General features: G+C 43.2%; 2 protein-coding genes across 9 annotated transcripts in view; one reads left to right on the forward strand and one right to left on the reverse strand.

The window, feature by feature from the left end:
• The window catches only part of LOC104328499 (mucosa-associated lymphoid tissue lymphoma translocation protein 1), a 34,170-nt gene extending 23,206 nt beyond the window's left edge, over window positions 1–10,964 (reverse strand). The window contains exons 1-6 of the mRNA XM_075446258.1: window positions 10,804–10,964; window positions 9,334–9,500; window positions 4,762–4,883; window positions 3,536–3,686; window positions 838–1,016; window positions 160–256 (exon numbers count right to left, since the gene is read on the reverse strand). Coding sequence (XP_075302373.1) covers window positions 160–256; window positions 838–1,016; window positions 3,536–3,686; window positions 4,762–4,883; window positions 9,334–9,500; window positions 10,804–10,964 — 877 coding nt within the window. The remainder of the gene's footprint in view (window positions 1–159; window positions 257–837; window positions 1,017–3,535; window positions 3,687–4,761; window positions 4,884–9,333; window positions 9,501–10,803) is intronic.
• Window positions 10,965–11,121: 157 nt separating this feature from the next.
• The window catches only part of LOC142365665 (alpha-protein kinase 2-like), an 88,545-nt gene continuing 79,778 nt past the window's right edge, over window positions 11,122–19,888 (forward strand). For 7 of the 8 annotated variants that reach the window (XR_012766535.1, XR_012766534.1, XM_075446688.1 and 4 more), the window contains exons 1-2: window positions 11,122–11,529; window positions 13,003–13,044. The gene's annotated coding sequence lies outside the window, so the exon portion shown is untranslated. Of the gene's footprint in view, window positions 11,530–12,932; window positions 13,045–19,888 lie in introns of those variants that run through there. The other variant, XM_075446687.1, reaches the window with a different exon arrangement.

Raw genomic sequence — 19,888 nt, forward strand, 5'->3', positions numbered from 1 at the left:
ATTTGTTGCAAGCAAGCACAGCTATTTTAACATATGGATAAACTAAAAATAGAGAAGGCATGTGCTTGTCTTAATACTGAAAGTTTCAAAAATTAATTCTAATGACAGGGAAGAAATTGCTAAATCAGCTGACTTGTATCAAACAGAAAAACTCCTTACCTATAATGACTTCTATCTTCTTGCTGTCTTGATCTTCCCGGTCATTGAATACGTGACACCAGTACGTCCCTTGATGTTCTACATCCACATAAGTTACCTATGCAAGCATCGTCACAGTCATCCCGCCAGACCCCAGAAGAATATCTGTATCAGTTTCACTTAAGCCCACACACAAGAAAGTGAAAACAAAAAGCCAAGCCTAAACAAATGCAAAAGCTGCTGATATCCTCACTCTTCAGTAAGCTGCAGGGCATGCATGTTCTAGAGATGCTTTCAAGAACAGGAGGAGGAATGCAAATCCGCCTCATGAGCTTGAGATGCATTAAGCACTGAATGCAACAGCTCATATAAATCGAAGTGCTTTGCAGGACAAGACAGAAAGAGAAGCTGTCACTGATACTTAATCTTTGTTATGTCAGTATGTCACACTAATCTAAAATACGTTACAGCCTTACATCCCGTGACCACCACCTGAAACATGTTCAGAATTAAAATTATGCACCCGCGAGCCTTAGAACAGTAAGGGCAAATAACGGAACAGGAGAACAACTTCTCACGAGCACTTCTGTGAGAGGTTATCAAGGCTATGAAGAACTTATTTTCTTCACGGAAGGTTTACGTGATAAGTTAAGGGTGGTTACACGAGTCCCCCAAAGCTGACACTTTGCAGTAACTTACCATGTAGACATTTTTGCTCCCATTTGCCAAGGGAAATCCATTTCTGAACCACTGGTAATGAGGAATTGGGTTTCCAACAGCTCTACATTCTAATACCAAAGTATCCCCCACTGTCAGGTTTTGTGACTGAGGCTGAATACAAATGCGCAGCTTGTTTTCAGGCAAACCAATTAAGCTCCCTAAAAAAGAAAAAAAAAAAAAAGAAGAAAAAAGAAAAGAAAGGGTGAGACAATCTAACTGTACAGAGGTTACCAAGAATTGATGACATATGGCCACATCTTCCTGTAACTACAATGCATTATTTATTCCTGCCTGTGGGATTACAAAGGCTCCAGGGAAAGGCGCAAGTACGAAGAGTGGCTACCGAAGGATGGACTGAGGATCCAACTTGTGTGCAAGTGTGGACACAGGAGTAAGAATTTAAAACTTAAAATCAGTTAGTTTTAGCATATCCCTATTCTTCTCATTCTAAACTGAGCATCAAACCTTATGATAAATACACCACAAAAGCCCAAAGCTAAAAACGCTTAACAACCATCAGCCACTGACATGTCCCCATACAGGTATGTCTTTGGGAAAGAAACCTATTCAGAAAACCCTAAATACATTAAAAACTTGCCCAGTTGATGTAATGTAGCAAGCACTACATATTCCCGTTACGCTTCTTCGTAAGCGCCCTAAGAGGGAGAACTATAGGAAGAAGCAATCAACCCTGCCCCTTATCCTTTTACACACCACCAAGACCTAAACACACTAAAATTCACTCCCACTAGGGTTCCTGGTTGGCCAAGAGTCATAAAGCAAGGCACCAGTCTGTGGGTACCTGCTGCCATTTAGTCACCAAAACTTTTGCCACAAGTGTGAAAATATACTGCTGTTTTTCCTAGTTTTTTTGTTTTTTAATCATCACAAGCTTATTCATCTCAGCTTCCTGGTGTAATCAGCAAGATCTAAAACTGCAGGTTTCTAACTGAATAGAACCTGAAGGAGGAGCAAAAGAAAAGCAGAAGAAATCATTGTTTAGATAAGAGACCGATAATATGTTCGAGATTAAGATGTAAAAAGGTCACCTCAAATGACATTGCAATAGCATTTGATCTTTTACTGGAGGACTGGTTCTCTCCATCTCTTCTGACATGAATGATTCTTATATGTGGGATGCAAGTGGAAAACACCTTTGACTTGCGACAACAGACAAAATAAGTACTCTTTGTGGTCTGAAGAGAGTTGATTTCTATCTCACTCATCTTTAGGCCAACAGCAAGTAATTCCAGGGTATTTAATTTAAAAGTTTACAAAAGGCACACTTAGTGCATGAGTAAACGCCTATTTAATGTAACTGACTATTCCGTAAAGAAAACCAACCAAACCCCAAAATCTACACACAACCCCAAAAGACACCACTCCAGCAACCTCAGAAACTGGAAATAAATGTACAATATTAATATACTAAATCTAAGAAGTAAATTTTCAAGATCTTCTTTATGTTCTACTAACAAATTCCAGTACTAGCTGGACACTGTTGAGTAGACAGCTATTTGATCTTATTTACTTTCTGCTATTGTTCCATTCTTACACTGCTTCCACTTCCATCATGTATGCTGAAGACGGATTAACCCATCGCTGAAGCAGAGGTATCTTCAAGCCAGTGCCATAAATTCATATGGACTTACACTGGTACAGTTAAATTACTAAGGCTTTTCTTACGCAAGTAACACATATTCAGCTGTTAGCTGACCATTTACAGAACCCATGAAGATGCACTGCACACCAAAAAGACTCTGTTTAGCTCATGTGTTTCTTCCTCTCATAGGTTTACTTCAGTAAATTGTTGGCATGTCTTCTCTATTATCTGGGCTGCTTATACGAAGTTGGAAAGATTGTATTAGCAAACGTATATTCTGCAACAGACATATCCACGGAGCCCCAGCCTCTCTCTCTTCTCCCCAAGTGTTCTGGCAAAGAAGGAATGTGCTGGGCTTCAACCAATTTAACTTTCCTGGCTGGTACACGTCTAAGATTGTGATAGATTATTGTGGTCTGAAAAACTGACTGGAAGGGAGATTTATCACTTTGCTACCTGCCAAACCTTATTTTCCAGATCTCAGTCCTGTTGCCTCTGAGCACAGTTAACGCTCCTTCCGTTGCACAGTATCTAGGTTTTCTAAAGTGTCCAGGCCTCCAGCATGCATGCACTTTTCTGTAGTTCACTGTTCTGACCTTCTAAGTAAGGCAGGACTTCTTTCTAGGAAGGCAGAGAACCTCGTTAGATTCTCCTTTACCCAAACAGCTTGCTTCTCAGACTGGCAGCACGTAGATGAAGAAGAAAACAGTCCTGGCTATTAAGCCAGAGCCCATGGGGCAGACCTTCAGAATAGACTGTGGGTGTCCAGTCACTAGCAAGTTACAGCAAGAGGTTAACAAGTAAAAAAGAAGAGAGTTAAAGAATTGCTTTTCTGTTCCAAGAATCCTCTGAGAAGTAAAAGGATCTGAGACTGTGTATTGTTTTCCATCTACCTATTCTTATCTGCCACTGCAGAACTTCATTTCTCTTTTGCTTCTGTGACCAGCACAAGAGCCTGATAATTGGATACCACATCAGCCCTCTCTCACGCCTGTCCAAGACAGCAATGGGGACTTAAGTTTCTCTAACAAGTGGAAAGACAGACTTTCAGAAGACCGTGTTTTTGCCACTCACCATGAGATGTACCCTGGATATCACAAACTTCAAGTCGTGCCCACCGACTGAACACAAAGGAAGATTCACTGTTCACTCGACAGATGTAAAAGCCGGAATCGTTCACATTCACCGGATTCAAAACCAGCTCTGGAGAATTACCATGGGGAACCTGAATTACAGAGGAACCAAGAAATATTTAAATTTAAATTGATTTAATCTAAGCCACGATCTAACATTAGAATATTAATTTCAATGTCCATAACACCACACTCAACTCCTTCATTTACCTGAAACTTTTGGATGAGAAGGTCTTATTCTATGTATTTAGTAGCTCAGAGACAGGTTTTCTTCCAAGAATAATTCATATGTCCCTATTTAAGACAATTCTGAGCTTTTAAGCCAGTTGAAAAGTTCTTCCTAAAATTAATAATTTTTACCTTTCTCCACAAATAACTGAATAATTTCTTAATCACTACTCCAACCAGCACATGTGTTACATTCAGCTCTAGTCTTAAGATACATCTAGTTATGACCAGGAAACTGTAACATTCTTTCACAGAAAAATAATTTTTTACTGAATATGTATTTTAACTGTAATGAGCAGGAAATGACTGTAATAATATTTTTAAGCCATGTTTTAGATGATCTAGATAAACTTTTGGAAAGGTGTAGAAAATGAGTTACAAATTTCAGTCCCAACAGCAATTTAAAATACCATAAACTTACTGCATTTTTTAAAACAGCACTTAACAAAATGACATTAAGAAAAAAGTGCATTCATCTTGTAGAAAGATAACTGGGATCAGAAATATGGGCATAAGTGCTGGCACTTAAATTCCTAAGTGGAATTAAGTTCAGACCTTTAACTGTCCACTCTTAGGGAACCAGCTTCCCTCTGTCCAAGACCAAGAGTGACTGGCGCTTGTTCCAGTGTGACAGTTTCTCAGTAGCCTGTGTTCAACTTCTTGGTAGGCTGAGGGACAACTAAACTTAGTTTCCCTACGGTCACATTCCAAGATTAGCCTCCAAGGATGAAGTGGTCTGAGTATGAAGAACCACCTTATTGTTTGAGCACATTGACAGGGTCATTATGCAGCATTTTTTAAACTTCTATTTTTATTAGTACACATAGCAATCTTCTCCCCTTGTAAATAACGGTGACAGTCTTAAAAAGAAGCATCATCCAAAATCATTACCTATTATTTTCATCACTTAAAAAACCTATATTCTATATCAACTATTACCTCTTTTTCCTGTTTGAACCACTGGTAATGCACAAATGGATGTCCTGTTGCCCAGCAACATAGCTTGACGACCTGACCAGAGAGCACTGCTTGAGAGTCTGGCTGTATAACAATCTTTATACCTTTAAAAAAGAATTTACACATAGGAAAGTTATTAAGAAATGCAATTTCACAATTTAAATTTGCATTTCAGTTGTCCTTTGAGCAAAGAAAGTTTCTGTCACTAAATATACTTGAAAATAACATGTTTGTACTGTGTATACACGCAGCTCCAATTAGTTATATGACTTTAAGACATGAAAAATTGTCTTCTGTTACACAAAATCCATGCTTAAATTGATCAGTACCCTACAGAGTTTACCAAAGATTTAAAGCAGATCATTCAGACATTTTAGTTTTAGGATACTTCAGTCCCTCTTGCTGTCTACTCACTAAAGCAAGTAATACTTCCAATGGCATCACAGATCCCTTCTGGGAAAGGTATTCCCAGTTTTAAGAGTTTGCTTACTCCCAACAACTTCTCTGAGTTGTCAATCTTCAGATTAAGATTAAGCACAGCCTGAGGGATGGATCAAAGCAGTAAGAGTTGGTTTAACTACAGTACAGTGCGTTTTTCTATTATTCCTCATGCAACCTTATCAGCTGAAACTCTGGTTTCAGCTTTATGCCTTTGACTCCTGTAGAACACAGAGCTGTTGTTTTCTTTTGCCAGTCTGCAAGGTAAAATTTTCCACTTCAGATTTGAACTGCCAGGAAATAGCATGAGCGAAACTCTGACACCAGTCTGATATGATCCAGTTGTTTTCTTAACCTAGACCACACCAGAGATCTAGTTACAGCATGGCCCCAAATGCAGATCCACTGGTATAATAAAGGTCATCAGAAGAGGAGGAGGGGAAAAAAAACCCCAAACCAGAAAGTTTAACCTCACATTGCTGTCAAAAAATAGAGAGCTATGACCAAGGTGTTCATCAACAGGCTAAAACCTGAGCAGAAACCCACATGGTCAACAGACTGAAACAGAGATTATACGACATTTGGAAATCACATCATCTTTGTCTGTCAAGGAACTGGGCTATATTAACTTCCTCCACACACAATCTTATTCTGAAATAGTTGATCGAACAGGCAGCTACCCCAAAGTAGCTACAGGAGTTGAAAATTCCCCGCCTTTCTTTCTCTAAAATAACTTCCCTCTATACCCTAGCCCTGAAGATCGCTCCTTCAGGTCCTCATTTAACACTTCCTCCGCTGTTTTTCATAGTTAAAGGGAGTATGTTAAACACAGTTTTTAAGCATCACAATCACCTAACATTAACCAAAACGAACAGGAATTATATTATTTAAGTTTAAAGGACAGAAAAATTAAGAAGACTTGCTCTTTCCAAAGACTTCACTTTTTTTTTTCTAAATCTCTCCTGATTTGCATCGCTAATATCTCTTAAGAAAGCAGAGAAAAATGAATTATCTGAAAGATAAGTATTTTGCACTCCTTGGAAGTATTATAAACAGGTTCTAAGAAATCTGATTCATAATTTCTTCACAGTTTCATTTATGTTCCTGCAATTCATTCAGCACTTAAACAGCTACTTCCTGCAAGCATCATAGATGGTCAAACGGGTCAAAAAACCCCTTCTGGCTCAATTTTCTGAATGATTACAAAGACACACAAACACTTCTCTGATTTTCCTTGGAAAACGCAAAGCTCGAGTTTTACCATCGAGGATGGGGAAACTGACACGGTTACCAGACTTTGAAACATGCAGTGCACATTAAGTACTCATAATCTTAACTACAACCCAACTGTTACGTTCTTAGCTTACACACTGATAAACATTTTCAGTCATTTCTGGAAGCTTGGCCTCAATTACTCACATTCAGACTGAAGCGCCTAAACTGCTGCGGTCAGAGACCTGCCTGCAGAGGAAAAACACCTCTTTGCTCGTGTTTCAATCACCACAACTCAGTGAGGTTGCACAAGGACTAGACTGTAACACCACAAATTGTGAATTAAGTCTTCCCTTCTTAGCCTGGAAGAAAGCTCTTTGCGTTTCATTCATTTCCAGCAAGTTCACAAAGTGACAAGACAAAAAAAGGGAAGAAAAGGGACAGAGAGGTGACCCAAGGAACAAGATGCTCAGGCTTCCTCACTACCAAAAAGAAGAAGTTTTAAAGTTGTTACTATTGCTACTACTTTGTGTCTTTATAGGAAGAAGATCTATGGAGTTAATCCAACGTGACAGGCAAGTCTCTAAGCTCTGTGACACAGACAAGTTCTGGACCTTGGTTCTGAGAGTCTATGATCCTCCAAGAGATCCTCTGTATTGCTGCAAACGGCCTGAAGGTGCGCCAGGGGAGGTTTAGATTGGCGTCCAATATATAACTGGGTATTAGGAAAAACTTCTTCACTGAAAGGGTTGTCAAGCATTAGAACAGGCTGCCCCGGGAAGTGGTTCAGTCGCCATCCTGGAGGTGTTTAACAGATGTGCAGATGTGGCACTTACGGATGTGGTTTAGTGGTGGACTTGGCAGTGTTAGGCTTACAGTTGGACTCGATGATCTTGAAGGCCTTTTCCAACCTAAATGATTCTGATTCTATAAGCAAAGCGATGTCCTAGCTTGTAACATTACATCTCTGCCATAAAGGTACTGAGGTAGTATCACTGCCAAACCAGATGAATACGCAGCATCAAAACTGTACACTCACTAACCAGTACGCTCCTAGGCTCACAAAGTTTTGTGTCTTTTTAACTGCATCAACCAAGCCGGTAGAAACCAGTCCAACAAACCTCTATGACAGCTATAGAGCTCTTACATGAACAATCCCATTCCTAAAGGAACCTGAGCAATGCTGAAGCTCTTTTTGGTGTATTAGAACAAACTGGCAGTTATGAATTTATACTTTGACTTCAAGAATCAACCACTTCTGAACATTTAAATAAACTCACCACAAATATCAGGACCTACCACTTCTTTTTAAATACTTTTAAAACTCTTTTGACCTAAACTTTCTTCAAATACCTTTTGCTTTGGTTTCTGTTGGTTCCAGTTTCTCAGTCTCTATGAAACCACTCAATGCTCCTTAGAGGAGGCTGAATCCATCCTATCACGGATCATAACTGCAAGATTTTCTGCAAGAAATTCATTTGTAACAAGACCATCTCTGCAGTTCCACGAGGTCTTGACAAAAGTCTGCTTACTGGCTTGTTCCCCTCAACACAAGGATATCTTAGCTATCTATCCAGTTCCCCAATTGATACTGCTATCTCACAATTCCACTGTGTAGCAAGTTCCTGTTTTACCCAGGATTCAGTCTTTATTACGTATTTCAAAATATGACTTGACTGACAGCCACACAAAAATCCACAGTTCCAACGGTGGTGATACCTGGGACGATCACAGATCAAGCAAGCACAATATTTTGGCTCAGTGCAGGCGCGCTGTAGCACAAATGTGAACCAGGACCACTCTTGTTTTCAGTACTGTCCCAGTAACCACCATATGGAGAACAACAAAAAGGAACAAGCATTCATAGTGCAAGATGGCATACAGCGCCTGTGCCTCCCCCTCAGCTCTACCCCTGTGAGCGCAATCCACTCACATCAATATAACACCAATTCCCCTCTCCCTGGCAAGCCTGCGTTGGAATACTTCAGCTATCATGTAACTCAATCACACCTCATTCAACACATGATGGTCCTCCCAGTTCAGTAAGAAGCAGCACCCTTAACTAGATGAACCGGCTGCAAAGCATTACTATAAATCACTTGAAAAATTCCAAGGTTCTCAGCCCATGCTTCTTTTCTTACACTGTCCAAAGAACAGGACAGCTGTCAGTATGGCAAGGAGCTTGCTGGTCTCATTTCCACTCTCCGCTCTGAAGAGAGGCTTCTGTAGCTTCCTAGTAGGCTGAATTTCACCACATCTTGAAGGAAGAGGACATAAAAGAGGGCCCTGGGTTTGTACTAGAGCAAGAAGCACATGGTCTACACCGTCTTACCCATGCGTTCCCTTGCGTTGCCCCACTTCTAGACTTTTCGTGAGGAAGCAAGCTGAATCTGTTAGCAGAAAATAATGTAGTTCTATCCCAAGTTAGTCTGGTTTTCTGTCCAATTAGCAAGTTGGACTGGATCCAATATGCACCAGAACTGGCACTAATTGCACCCTTCCCCTTCAATTAGGGCAAGCTATGAAGTGCAGTTAACAAAACCTGTAGCCTGAACAGATGGCTGGCAACGCTCTTTGTCTTCCAGCTCAACCATTTCAGCTCTATAAGCATCTCCCAAAAGGCACAGCTTGACACAGAACCAAGTCAGCAGAGGGAATGACAGCACCTGTCATATCGATGCAGCCAACTCCAAGTCTACAACAATACTGCACTAAGCCTGCTTACCTACTTGGCTTACTTTTAATCTCAGAATCACACGAGCCAATTACTGTGGTAATCATACAAATACCAATTACTGGAATTCAAACACTAAAGGTGTTTTTTTACTTTGTGTAGAAAACAAATACTTCAGTGTTTCCGGTGTAAAAGACACAGTTGCAGCGAAAGCACAAACCAGGACCGACCTGCATGGCTGAGGCACTGCAGAGCCTCCGTGTGCTCCAGCGCCTGCAAGAACTCCACAAGCTCCACCACGGTGCAGCCCCGATCTCCCAGCAGTTTCAGGAGACTCCAGCTAGGACTCCCTTCTGGCTCCAGCACTTTGAGGGAACACTGTTCTAATTCCAGAGGGCTACAAAATAATACGAGAAAGACATGGCATAGACCTTCTTAGTACATTTTCCTCCGAAAGCAGCCGAGTTAAAAATCACTTGTAGGCAAACAAAAAAAAAAAAGACACGGGAAATTCCTAGCTGATTTGGACATATTTGCAGCCTTTCCTTCAAGTTTCAGGAGTGCAGAGGTTACACAGCGACACCTCCACCGACAGAAAGCGGTATCAGCGAGCTGCATGCTACAAAAGAGACGCTTGTACCTAACAATGCCGACCAAATGTATCAAGAAATCTTCTAATTTTCACTTTTTAAAGTCTCAGCAGAAAAACAAGTACAGCCCCTTTCATCTTCAGGCGCCTGATTCAGAAGCGGTAAAGAGCGAGTCAGAATCTAACTTGAAGGTCCGGGAAGACTCTGACTGTCAGAGCAGCTGCTGGAGCAAGGGACTGCCGCCACCTAACCCATACACGCATGGGCTGCCCCGCGCAGCCAGCCGCCCGCCACGCGCGTCTCCAGGCACACGCAGGGATCCCTTCAAACCCTGGTGTCAGGTCCTAAAGAACTTTCCATCACAGCAGATTAAAATAACGCAGATAATAAGGAAATGAATACAGCTGCGGAAAGGTAATGCAGGTTCGTGTCTGCCCACCGCAAAGATTCAGCCGTGTTCCTTTCGCCCCCTCCCAGCTGCACGCAAACCGGGAGGCGAGATCCCGTCCCGCACCGGGCAGGCTTTCCTAGTCTTTTACAGGATAACGCCGACAGGGGCAGCGACAGGCCGTGCGGGGGTCACACGGCAGTCGCGGGGCCTGCTCCCCCGCACCGACACGTACAGCGGGAACAGGGAGAGGACTCGGCCCCGCAGCGTGCGCGCGGCGCCGAAACGCCTCGTGTTTGCGAGACCCCGCCCGCAGGAAGCCAACCCGGGACCGGCACCTGGGCCCGGAGCTGAAGGGAACGAACGCGTTCGCCCGAGCGCGGACAAGCGGGGAGCAGCGCCCCGGCCCCTCCCGCTGCTCGGCGGCAGCCCCCGCGCCGGGCCCCGCAGCGCCTGGGCGGCGGCCGCGGGGCCGGGCGGCTGCGGGGGCTGCACCTCGAGGGGCAGGGCCGGGCCCGGGGAGCGGCGGCGCGACCGCAGCGCTCGGCTGCCGCTGCGCTGCACGCCCGCGAGGGGCCGGCAGGCAAAGCCGAGCCCGCCGCCGCCGCGCCCTCGGCCTCCCCCCCGCGCCGCCGTGCGCTCTCTGCGGCGGCTGCGCTGCGCCGCGGCCTCAGCCTTCGCTCTGCCGAGACGCCCGGACCCCCGCCGCGGGCCGCCCTCACCTCAGCCGGACCCTGCCGCGGCTCCCCGCCCGCTGCGCCAGGTCCCGCCAGCCCTTGCCGGGCGCCGCCCGGTCCAGCAGCTCGCTGAGCCTCCGCAGCAGCGGCTCCGCCAGCCGGCTGAGCGGCAGGGCCCCGGGCGCGCCCCGCGCCGGCTCCGACATCGCCGCTCTCGGCCGGCGCGGGGCGGCGCTCCCGCCCGGAAGGACGCGCGGGCGCAGCCGCACGGTTCGGCTCGGCTCGCCTCAGGCGCGGCTTTCCGCCCTGCCCTGAGAGGAGCCGCGCCGCGCCTGCGGCCCTTTGGGAGGGGAAGGGCTTCCCTCGGCCTGGCAGCGTGAGGGGAGCGGCCGGGGCTCTGTGTTACCCGGTGTGAGGCGGGAAGGGGGAGCGTCTGAGGCCGGGAGCCGCTGGCGCTGAGGGCAGGCCTGGCCGGGCGGCGGTCCCGTGAGGCGGCGAGGGGTCGGGCGGGGGATGGACCGGGCAGAAACCGACCGGCGGCGGGGAGAAGCGGCTCTGTCGGCCCGCACCGCCATGGCCTCCCCGCCGTGGCACACGCCCTCCCTGCGGCCGGTCCTCGGGCGAGCGGACGCCCGGGCGGCGGGGCCGGGCGCCTCAGGCCGCTCGGTGAGGGAGAGCCTCCCCCGAGAGAGCTTGCCGTGGCTGCTCGCCATCGCCGCTGACGGAATTCTCGCCTCTCTGGAATGACGACTTGCTCAAAGTGGACCGAAAGTACGTTAAAAAGAAAAATGTTATTTTGCTAACTCTTGAATCGGTGATCAGGCATTCAAATGCGGCTGCCCCTGTTCCTGCAGTATTGTGCCCTGTGGCTGCAAGCTTGCCTCGCCTTCCCAGAGAGCGAGCTGGAGGTCAGGCGGCTGCAGCAGCACAGCATGGCTGTGGAGTGGAGTCTGTTACCTCATGTGCTGGTCAAAACAGGCTTGGAGGTACCCATCTGCCTGCAGAGCAGATGACGGTATAGCATCTTTCCTGACTTCTGTAGGGTCCAGAATATCGGAAAAACAAGCCAGTTATTTAAACTTGAAGAAATTGCATTGAGTGGCTTTTTCCTGCATCGTTAATCAATAGTTTATTTGCCCTAATTTAGCTGCAAAACTGATCTGCGTGGCAAAATGGTTACAGGCAAGACAGTGGTGATACGTAGTGACCCACAGCTGTGTATGGCTTAGCTGCTGGAGAATCAGGCAGGTGCCTTTCACCCACCTCAGCCTATGATCTGTGCTTGTTGAGTGTCTTCTTACAACATCAGGCAGTTAAATTACCTCAGGTTGAACATGGTTTTAAATCCTGGCTCTCCTTTCTTTGGGGATTATTTTGACTATTAGTTTATCCTATAAAACTGATAGCCCTGCTGCTGCTCCTGAATGAGGGGGGTTGTAGGTGCTATATTTATTGCTGAGCACACCAGCTTCCTATCTGGGTCTAGATAAGGCTGGGAGTAAGAAGTATTTAGCACAGTAGTATCTCATAACGAGTTTCAGCTGTGCTTTCAGCAAAAGCTCAAGAAAAAAAGCTGCCACAAAAGTTGCTTTTTAGCCTTTTCTAGATCCCTTGAGCTCAGAGCAGTTTGTGCAGCTCATTCAAGTTCCTGCTGGGTAAGACTTGCCTGCTTGGGTAACAGGAGTAGGAATGCTTTCTTACTTCGGGATTCGCTTATGTGCCTTTGAGGAATGTGAATCATGACGTGAGTTTTTATGTAGTGATTGTTAGAAGTTCACTATCCACCTTTGGTTTTCTCAGCCTACTTGGTAGGGATTGCACATTTTCTTATGTTCAGGAGAACTTTTGTGTGCTTAACTTCAAGGAAGTAAGAAATTCCCAACATGCCTCGCAAAGCAGTTAAGCACATGGTTTAAGAAACAGCCCAGTGCTTTATTATGAAAAGCTAAGGCCAACACTTCCTCTCCCTAAAGGCCATGAGGAATTCCGTGGACTTCTATGGAAGTAGGATGTACCCTCTTATCTCTGGCAGCTCCCTCGCTCACTCTGTCTGGCCGAGGTTTTCCCAGGAAGAGCCATCTGCTGAGTGTAATGAAATAGTCTCTCTTAAAAGTCAAGCTGTCTGTGGTCAGACTCGTTATACTAAGGTCATACTAGCAAAACAACACTGAAGCTTTCAGCTAGCTTCTCAGCTCTGAAACAACATGCATAAATTAACTGTCTTTTGTCTCACACAAACTACAGGCCTGGCCCACTGCTAGAACTTAAAGAAAAGAGCACGCAAGGGTAAGTGCATATTTATGGTTAGAGAGGTTAAATTGTTTATACTTCATAAATTACTTGTCTACTTTCTTCTACTGTGTGCAAATAGAATGTGTATCATAAAAGATAAATAAATGAAGAAGAGCAAGTTACTTTATTGTTAATGTATTGCATGAATATAGTGATTTATACTGTTATTGAACAGGAAATATGATTTGTTATTTGCTTCTGGTAAAGTATAATCATTTTCGCTCATCCTGATAGATTTTGGGTTTTTAAACGTTGCATTTAGAATTCTGCTAAATGCTTCTGAAATTACACTCTGGTACTATTTCTACTGAGTTTCATCAAGACAAACAAAATTGCAAAAATTGTATGAAAGCAAGCTTCTTTCTCTAAAGAATGTGTAAGTGACACTGGGTATCCTGAAATATGCATTTTATTTTTTCTAAATATATATGGCATGGCCAAATACTCATTAGATAAAAATTTCCTCCATTTCTGAGAAAAAAAAATCTAGTCGTTTGGTAGCATGTAGATGATTATCAGGCTGCATTAATTGCTCGTGCTGACAGTGTCAGATGGTTGGCAAATGTTAAAAATAGATTAAGACAGATCAGTGTTAAGACTTGTGCTGTGATTGCTTTTTTTAATTACTCTATATTAAGATGTTTGTTAGAGATATGCAGAGCCAGTCATTTATTTGTCTTGCATTTAGCCAATGAATTATAGCTGTGGTGTTTTCTTCATGCATTTAGCCAATGAATTGTAGCTGTGGTGTTTTCTTTATACTGTGGTGCTGATTACAATGGGTAGTATGCTAATGTAAAAGTTGTCGAAAAGCCTCGCATGTCGGAAGTTGAAGAAACACAATGTATCACAGTGTATTTGGCAAGGACATATTCCTGTTGTCTGCTTTCTGAACAGCCAAAACTTCATGGATGTTTTTTTTATCCAAACCTTGTTAATAGATACATGATAATTGGTTTAGATAATACTGCATTTTGCTAGTTTGATTTCTGCCATTACCTGGTCTTTGAGAAGTGTGCTGCTCTCTATTTCATTGCAATGTCTTGAAGGATTTATAGAAGAGTAATATGGTTATAGTTCTTGTTTGTGTTCCAGCACTGGGGATTCCAGGCAGAACTGAGTCAGGCAGCACTACTGTGAGATACAGAACAAGTAGAAAGTGCTGTCATTGTACATCCCTGTGTGCATGGGTTCTCACTACTCTTACCCCATCAAATGTTAGGCTCTACAGTAAGCAAACTGCTGTATAAATACTTACTATAGCCCAGTTGTAAATAGAGTTCACAGAGTTATAATTGAACTCTAGAATTCCAGGTTTTGTTGTTTTGGAGATTTTAACTTTTACAAAGTAACAACATTTCAGAATGTACGCATGGACACAACGCTTTTGGAAAATGTTGTTATGGCTGGCTGGCACAATCACTTTGGAAAGGTTGTGTAGAGTAGGAGTAGAGGAAAGTGAATCAGAAATTTCATGTGGAATTTGAATCATCAGTACTGATGGCTGCATGGAAAAAAAAAAGATTCACAGAAACATGCGGATGTTGGTGAAACTTTTAAAGGAAAACTTTTAATAATAACTTTTGTTTCTGGTAAAGGAAAAGTTTAAAACAAAGAACATGAAAATAAGCATTTAAGTATGGCAAAACATGCATGGCAACCTTTTTGGAAAAAAGATGTTGTACGATTCTGATTGTAAATATAAATATATTATATGAATTTCCATATGTGGAATATAATATCTCATTTAAGAAATCTAAATTGGTGTTTATTGCATAATAGGGAAAGTCTCTGTTTTGTTTTGATTTGGAAGAAGAAAAACGCTAAACTTAGGAATTTGCTACAAAATAAAAAAATCTCTGTTGAGAGATGCCCTGGATGAGGAAGTGAAAACATGTGTGTATTCCCAAACACAAAACAGTTGGCAGGCTGGGTCTGGGGAGTGGATGGAATTAGGGCAGTTGATTTCTTAGAACGTTGCAGCTATACAGATGGTATGAAAACTCTTTGCAAGAAAGTTAAGACATATTTGAGAAGTATTTCCAGGGAGAATGGAAAGGGAATTAGCATTAGCCTTGGAACGTAACTGCATTTAAACAGGGCCCTAAGATTTTGCAGGCAGCTGGGTGACAGGATGTGTATTATACTTACGGTGCCAGAGTTGGTCGTTGTAGAAAGGATCTGTAAGGTTATTGAGTGATTAGGCCTATGATGTCTTTGTATCTCTGCAAACCAAGCAGTCCGAGAGTCAGGGTGATAAAAACTCAAGCTTTGTTAGCAGTAATATTTCATTTTAAGCTACGTCTGCTACTGCAGGTCATTTGCTGTGCAAGCTATTGCAGTAGATGTAATTCTTTCAGTTCTCATATACATATGCTAGGGATCGCTGTGACTGCCTGGTTGTGGTGTGTGGCTTTTCATGCCTAATCTTAAACAGTACAAGTCATATTTATTGACAGAAATGCACATAAAGTCCTGTTTCCCTGAGCACTGTAGAAATCAGTAATCACATATACAAGGCTCTTGTGGCCAGTGCTTCATGCCGAACTTTCCTGTCAATGTCTGGACTAACGCACCTTTGTGTTCCGCAGTACTGCCGCAGTCCTTGGTCAGGCAAACTGAGAACCTGGCCAGGCTGCGGCAGGACTCCGTTCTATCCCACGTGCTTGTGTTTTCTGCCTGTGCCAAATACAGGGTAAGAGAGGAATACTGTGTACGCAGCACTCCTTCCAGCACGATGCCGGCGTGAGGCAGGGGCATGGGTACAGACCCAGGCGGTGGGAAGTTCTGCCTAGTCCCACCTTTCAGATGTTGACCCTTTTAGATTTTTATTGGGGTCGTGTGGTTAGTGGAGATCCCTTTCTGCTTTTTTTTTTTATTGTTTCTGTTCTGCTTTTGCTGCTTTCTCTCACTTTAATCAATATAATATTTATAACATCCTGCTCTACATGCCAGCTAGCTTTCCGATTGGATCTGCATAGTATATGACCATTGCTGTTCATCATAAAGAAAGGTTTTGTGGTTATTAGTCTTTTGATTTGGAGATTTTTCATGTTTATCTTAAATGAGGTCTAATTACATCCACCAGCTTTCTTTGTGTTTAAGCTACCTGCCAGCATAACATCCCTATAAAAGGATGTGTGAAAACGTGTATAGTATGCCCAGGCAGGCAGAGGAGCTATTGATAAATCTAAAGTTTAGTAGGGTAGTCTAGGGGATAATAATTTTTTTTCAAAAGGGCAAATCCAGATCCCGTAGTTTGGCCTGTGGAGCGGAGGTGATAGTAGGAAACTGCTGGCATTTGGGGAGTTTGTTGTCTCAGACCAGGTATCTTGGAATAAACAATGACGTGCAGAAGCAAACACTCCACTGACTTTCTAAACAAGATCAGTCTGATGGAGAGGTGTTAAAAGAATAGGTGAGCAGACTGTATTATGCATGCGTCCACATCCTCCTCCAGTACTCACCCGTGCAAAGGAGAGAGACCGTGCTTTCTGTATGTAGGTTTGTGTGTAGAAGTTCAGTGAAAGTTAATCCTTGACCAGTTAAGCAAAAGGGATCTGCCAGCTTTTGTGTGGCCCCGCAAGTGTGAACAATGGCAGAGAAGTTACTGAAGACGTGGTCGGTGTGATCTAAGGCTATTACAAACATGTGCTATCTATGTAGCTATCCATTTGTCTTGTGTTTTCAGGTATCCCAGACCCAGTGGCAGCTTGGTAAAAGGAGACCAAAATATTAGTTGATGGAAGGATATTTCTTAATGTGAAACATAGGGGGATTATCAGTTTTATTCCTCCTGTGTGCTTAGCTAAGATAACCCTTTGTGTGGGCTAACGCACGCTTTTCTTTCCCACTCCTTTGCGCGGAGGTGGGTGTAAAGTGGGTCATCTGCAGAACGCGGACAGCCATACAGGGATATTTATGCACAGATGTGGAGCTTTCACGTGCCTAAACAATGCTTTGGTTGTCAAAGCACGGTTAGTATGTTAATTGTACTGTAGTACTATACAAGGTTTGGGCATAGATCAGGTGGCCATTGTGCCAGGCAGCATGTGAATACGCACAATGGTCCCGGACCCAAAAGGCTCCTGTGGTCATGATAAGGAGTGAGACAATACGTGGGTATGGACTGACAGTCCTGTGAAAGAGGGGAAGGAGCAAGTGCATCTGAAAGATAGGAATAAATCCTACTGAATAAGGGTGTGGGCTGGGTAGGACTGTACAGACAACAGAGGTTGCATGATGAATAGATCGTAAATAAGAGGAAAAAAACCTCAGAGAGGTAGTGGAGTGAATTTTTTCCGGTGGCTGTAGAGGACATGAATCCCATAGAAAGACAGAAATTCCCTCCTGGACTTGTGACGTGCATAAGCTTTCTGTAAAAATAACTTCTGTGAATGTAAAATTGCTTACAAAGGAAGATTTCCATTTTGGTTATAGCTAAATAAAGTAGGAAAGGGATGTGATGCAAGAGAGGAAAATGGCCACCTTTTAAGTTTAATCAAAATTGTAGATTTTTGTCAGTTAAAATTTTTTTTTTACTGACATTAGGGTTAAGCCCACAGTTCCTTCTGAAATCATTAGAAGAGGCTTTGGGTCCAAAAGCACCTGCAAAGTGGCTATTACTAAAAAATTAAACTCATTTAAACATTTTTCCTTCCATGTTAATTTTCCAAAAATGTTTTGGTCTTGGTTGGAACAAATGATCAAATATTGAACATTTTTTATTTTAAAAATAAGTTTCAAATTGGGAAGAATGTTGGCATTTTAATAAAAATAAGTTTAAATGATCAACATTTTTATTTTTCACTAGGAATAAGTTTTTCAAAACCAGTATGGAATTATGACAAAGTGTGAATTTTTTAAAAACAGCATTTTTTCTGAAAATTTACTTGAATTTGTTTTATTATATATTTTTCTTTGAGAAATGTTGAGTGATTGTTTCAGCCATTTTAATGCTTTTTCCGGCCGCTCTTTTGCATAATATGTTTTGAAACACTTTGATTATTTCCTGCTGTAAAAGGATTTTGGTGAAGCATCTACAAATGTCTTTCCTGGCTACTGCTGCCTTGTTAATCTGACTATTGCGGGTTTTCATCAATTCTGTACTTCTCCAAGATCATATCCAACCACAGTTCTCGGGTGGCTGCTCCCATGCTGCTGCCAGCTTTGTTTTTCCTTGTCCTTAGTTCCTAGGGCACTGAGCTTAGGCAGCGTCAGACCGTGGTGATATGCGTGTGGTTTTCTTCGTGGGAGTGGAGACAGACCCGAGTGATGGGTGGAGGAAGGGGAAAGGGGAAGCCAGCATGTCCAGGGATAGTAAAGGGGAATTCAGGTTGTAGCTGCTCAGCAGTGGTAATTTGTGACTGAGGAGCAGTCTGTCACAGAGGGCGAGAAGGCCCAGCTGCAGAAGGGGTTAAGCTGGCTGGAAGCAGGAATGCCAGAGCCCAAACCACTCTCTGTCAGGGAGTGGAGTTTCCCTTGGCAGTGAGATAAGATGCAGGCACAGCATTGTCCTGTGGCTGTCCTGCACTGTGAGTGCTCGGGGGCTGCCTTTGGGCAGCAGAGCTGGGCTGGCGGATGGACCCACAGCCGGTGAGGTGCCCGTGCAGCCGCTCACCCGTTGGTGCTGGTCCAGGTGTGTGCAAGCAAAAAGCGGTCCTCACGATCTTTGCAGACTCCTGGTAGAACTGCTGATGGTGGTAGGACTCTGTCCAGTGCATTGTTCCTTAAATATTTTTTTTATTTGAGCACAAACACGTGTTTAATTCTCCTCAAGGGGCACCATAAAAATTCTCTAACAGACATTGCTGTTCTGATCAGGAAGAGATGGAAGATATGTTTACAGAGCATTGGAGAACCAAAATAAGCACCTTTTTACCATTACCTGCTAAAACCTGATGGTGTTAACTGCTCTTACATGGTTCTGCTTCACTGCCCTCCCGTTGTTAGCTAGTGCCCAGTTCCTCAAGTAGCATTGTTGGTTTCCAGAGCAAGACTTGAGACAAGCAGCCAGAACACCCTTATACGTTTAAATGTTCCCATGTCTTCTATTCACCAAACATTCAAAATCCAGTTTATTAGGAATTGAGCTCATTTTCAGGTTACTAGTCAATAGCTGATGGTAAATTATCATGATTTCCCATTCGTCTTTCCTCAGTGAATTTCATTATGCATCTTCTGTCATAAGTTTTCTTGAGGAGCTGAGAGGGTATTATACTAACAGTTCTCTTTCCAATTTCTATCTAAATTCAGTAACTGAAATTATGGTTTTATCTAATATCTTCTATTTTCTCCCCAGATTTAAAAAAATAATCTCTTTATCTTGGGTGGAAGACCAGCATTTATTGCAGTTTTCCTCATGGAACATTGTTTTGCTTTAATTTTCATTGTTGGATCTGACAGAATGCACAAGCAATCTAATCTAATTTTCATATCGAGAAATCTGACAGCTTTTTTCCCTTCAGTGTCAAAATGCAGCTGAACTAAGATAATGATAACTATATAGTACAAGTGTTTTAGTAAAGAGTATTCATGAGTCAATTTGCATTAAAAAAACGTTGCCAAGGCTCTTTTCAGCTGGGAAAATTATCATGCTTTTAGAATAACTTACCCTCTAAAAAAGAGGCATCTGGTCTTCTGAAAAGCAAAGATGAAAGCAGATTTGAAAGAATGCAACAGGGAACATTAGGCAAATACACATTTAGGAGGAGATGGGTGAATGCTGGGGGGTAATTCCATGGCACTGTAATAAAGTGGATGAGAAAATGATTAATCTCTACTGCTCCATCTTTTTCCTGTTAAGTATTTATATTTCTTAGTGTTGGAAAGCAAAAAG

This window comes from Opisthocomus hoazin, chromosome W, assembly GCF_030867145.1.
Source record: "Opisthocomus hoazin isolate bOpiHoa1 chromosome W, bOpiHoa1.hap1, whole genome shotgun sequence".
In the NCBI taxonomy this organism is placed as follows: domain Eukaryota; kingdom Metazoa; phylum Chordata; class Aves; order Opisthocomiformes; family Opisthocomidae; genus Opisthocomus; species Opisthocomus hoazin.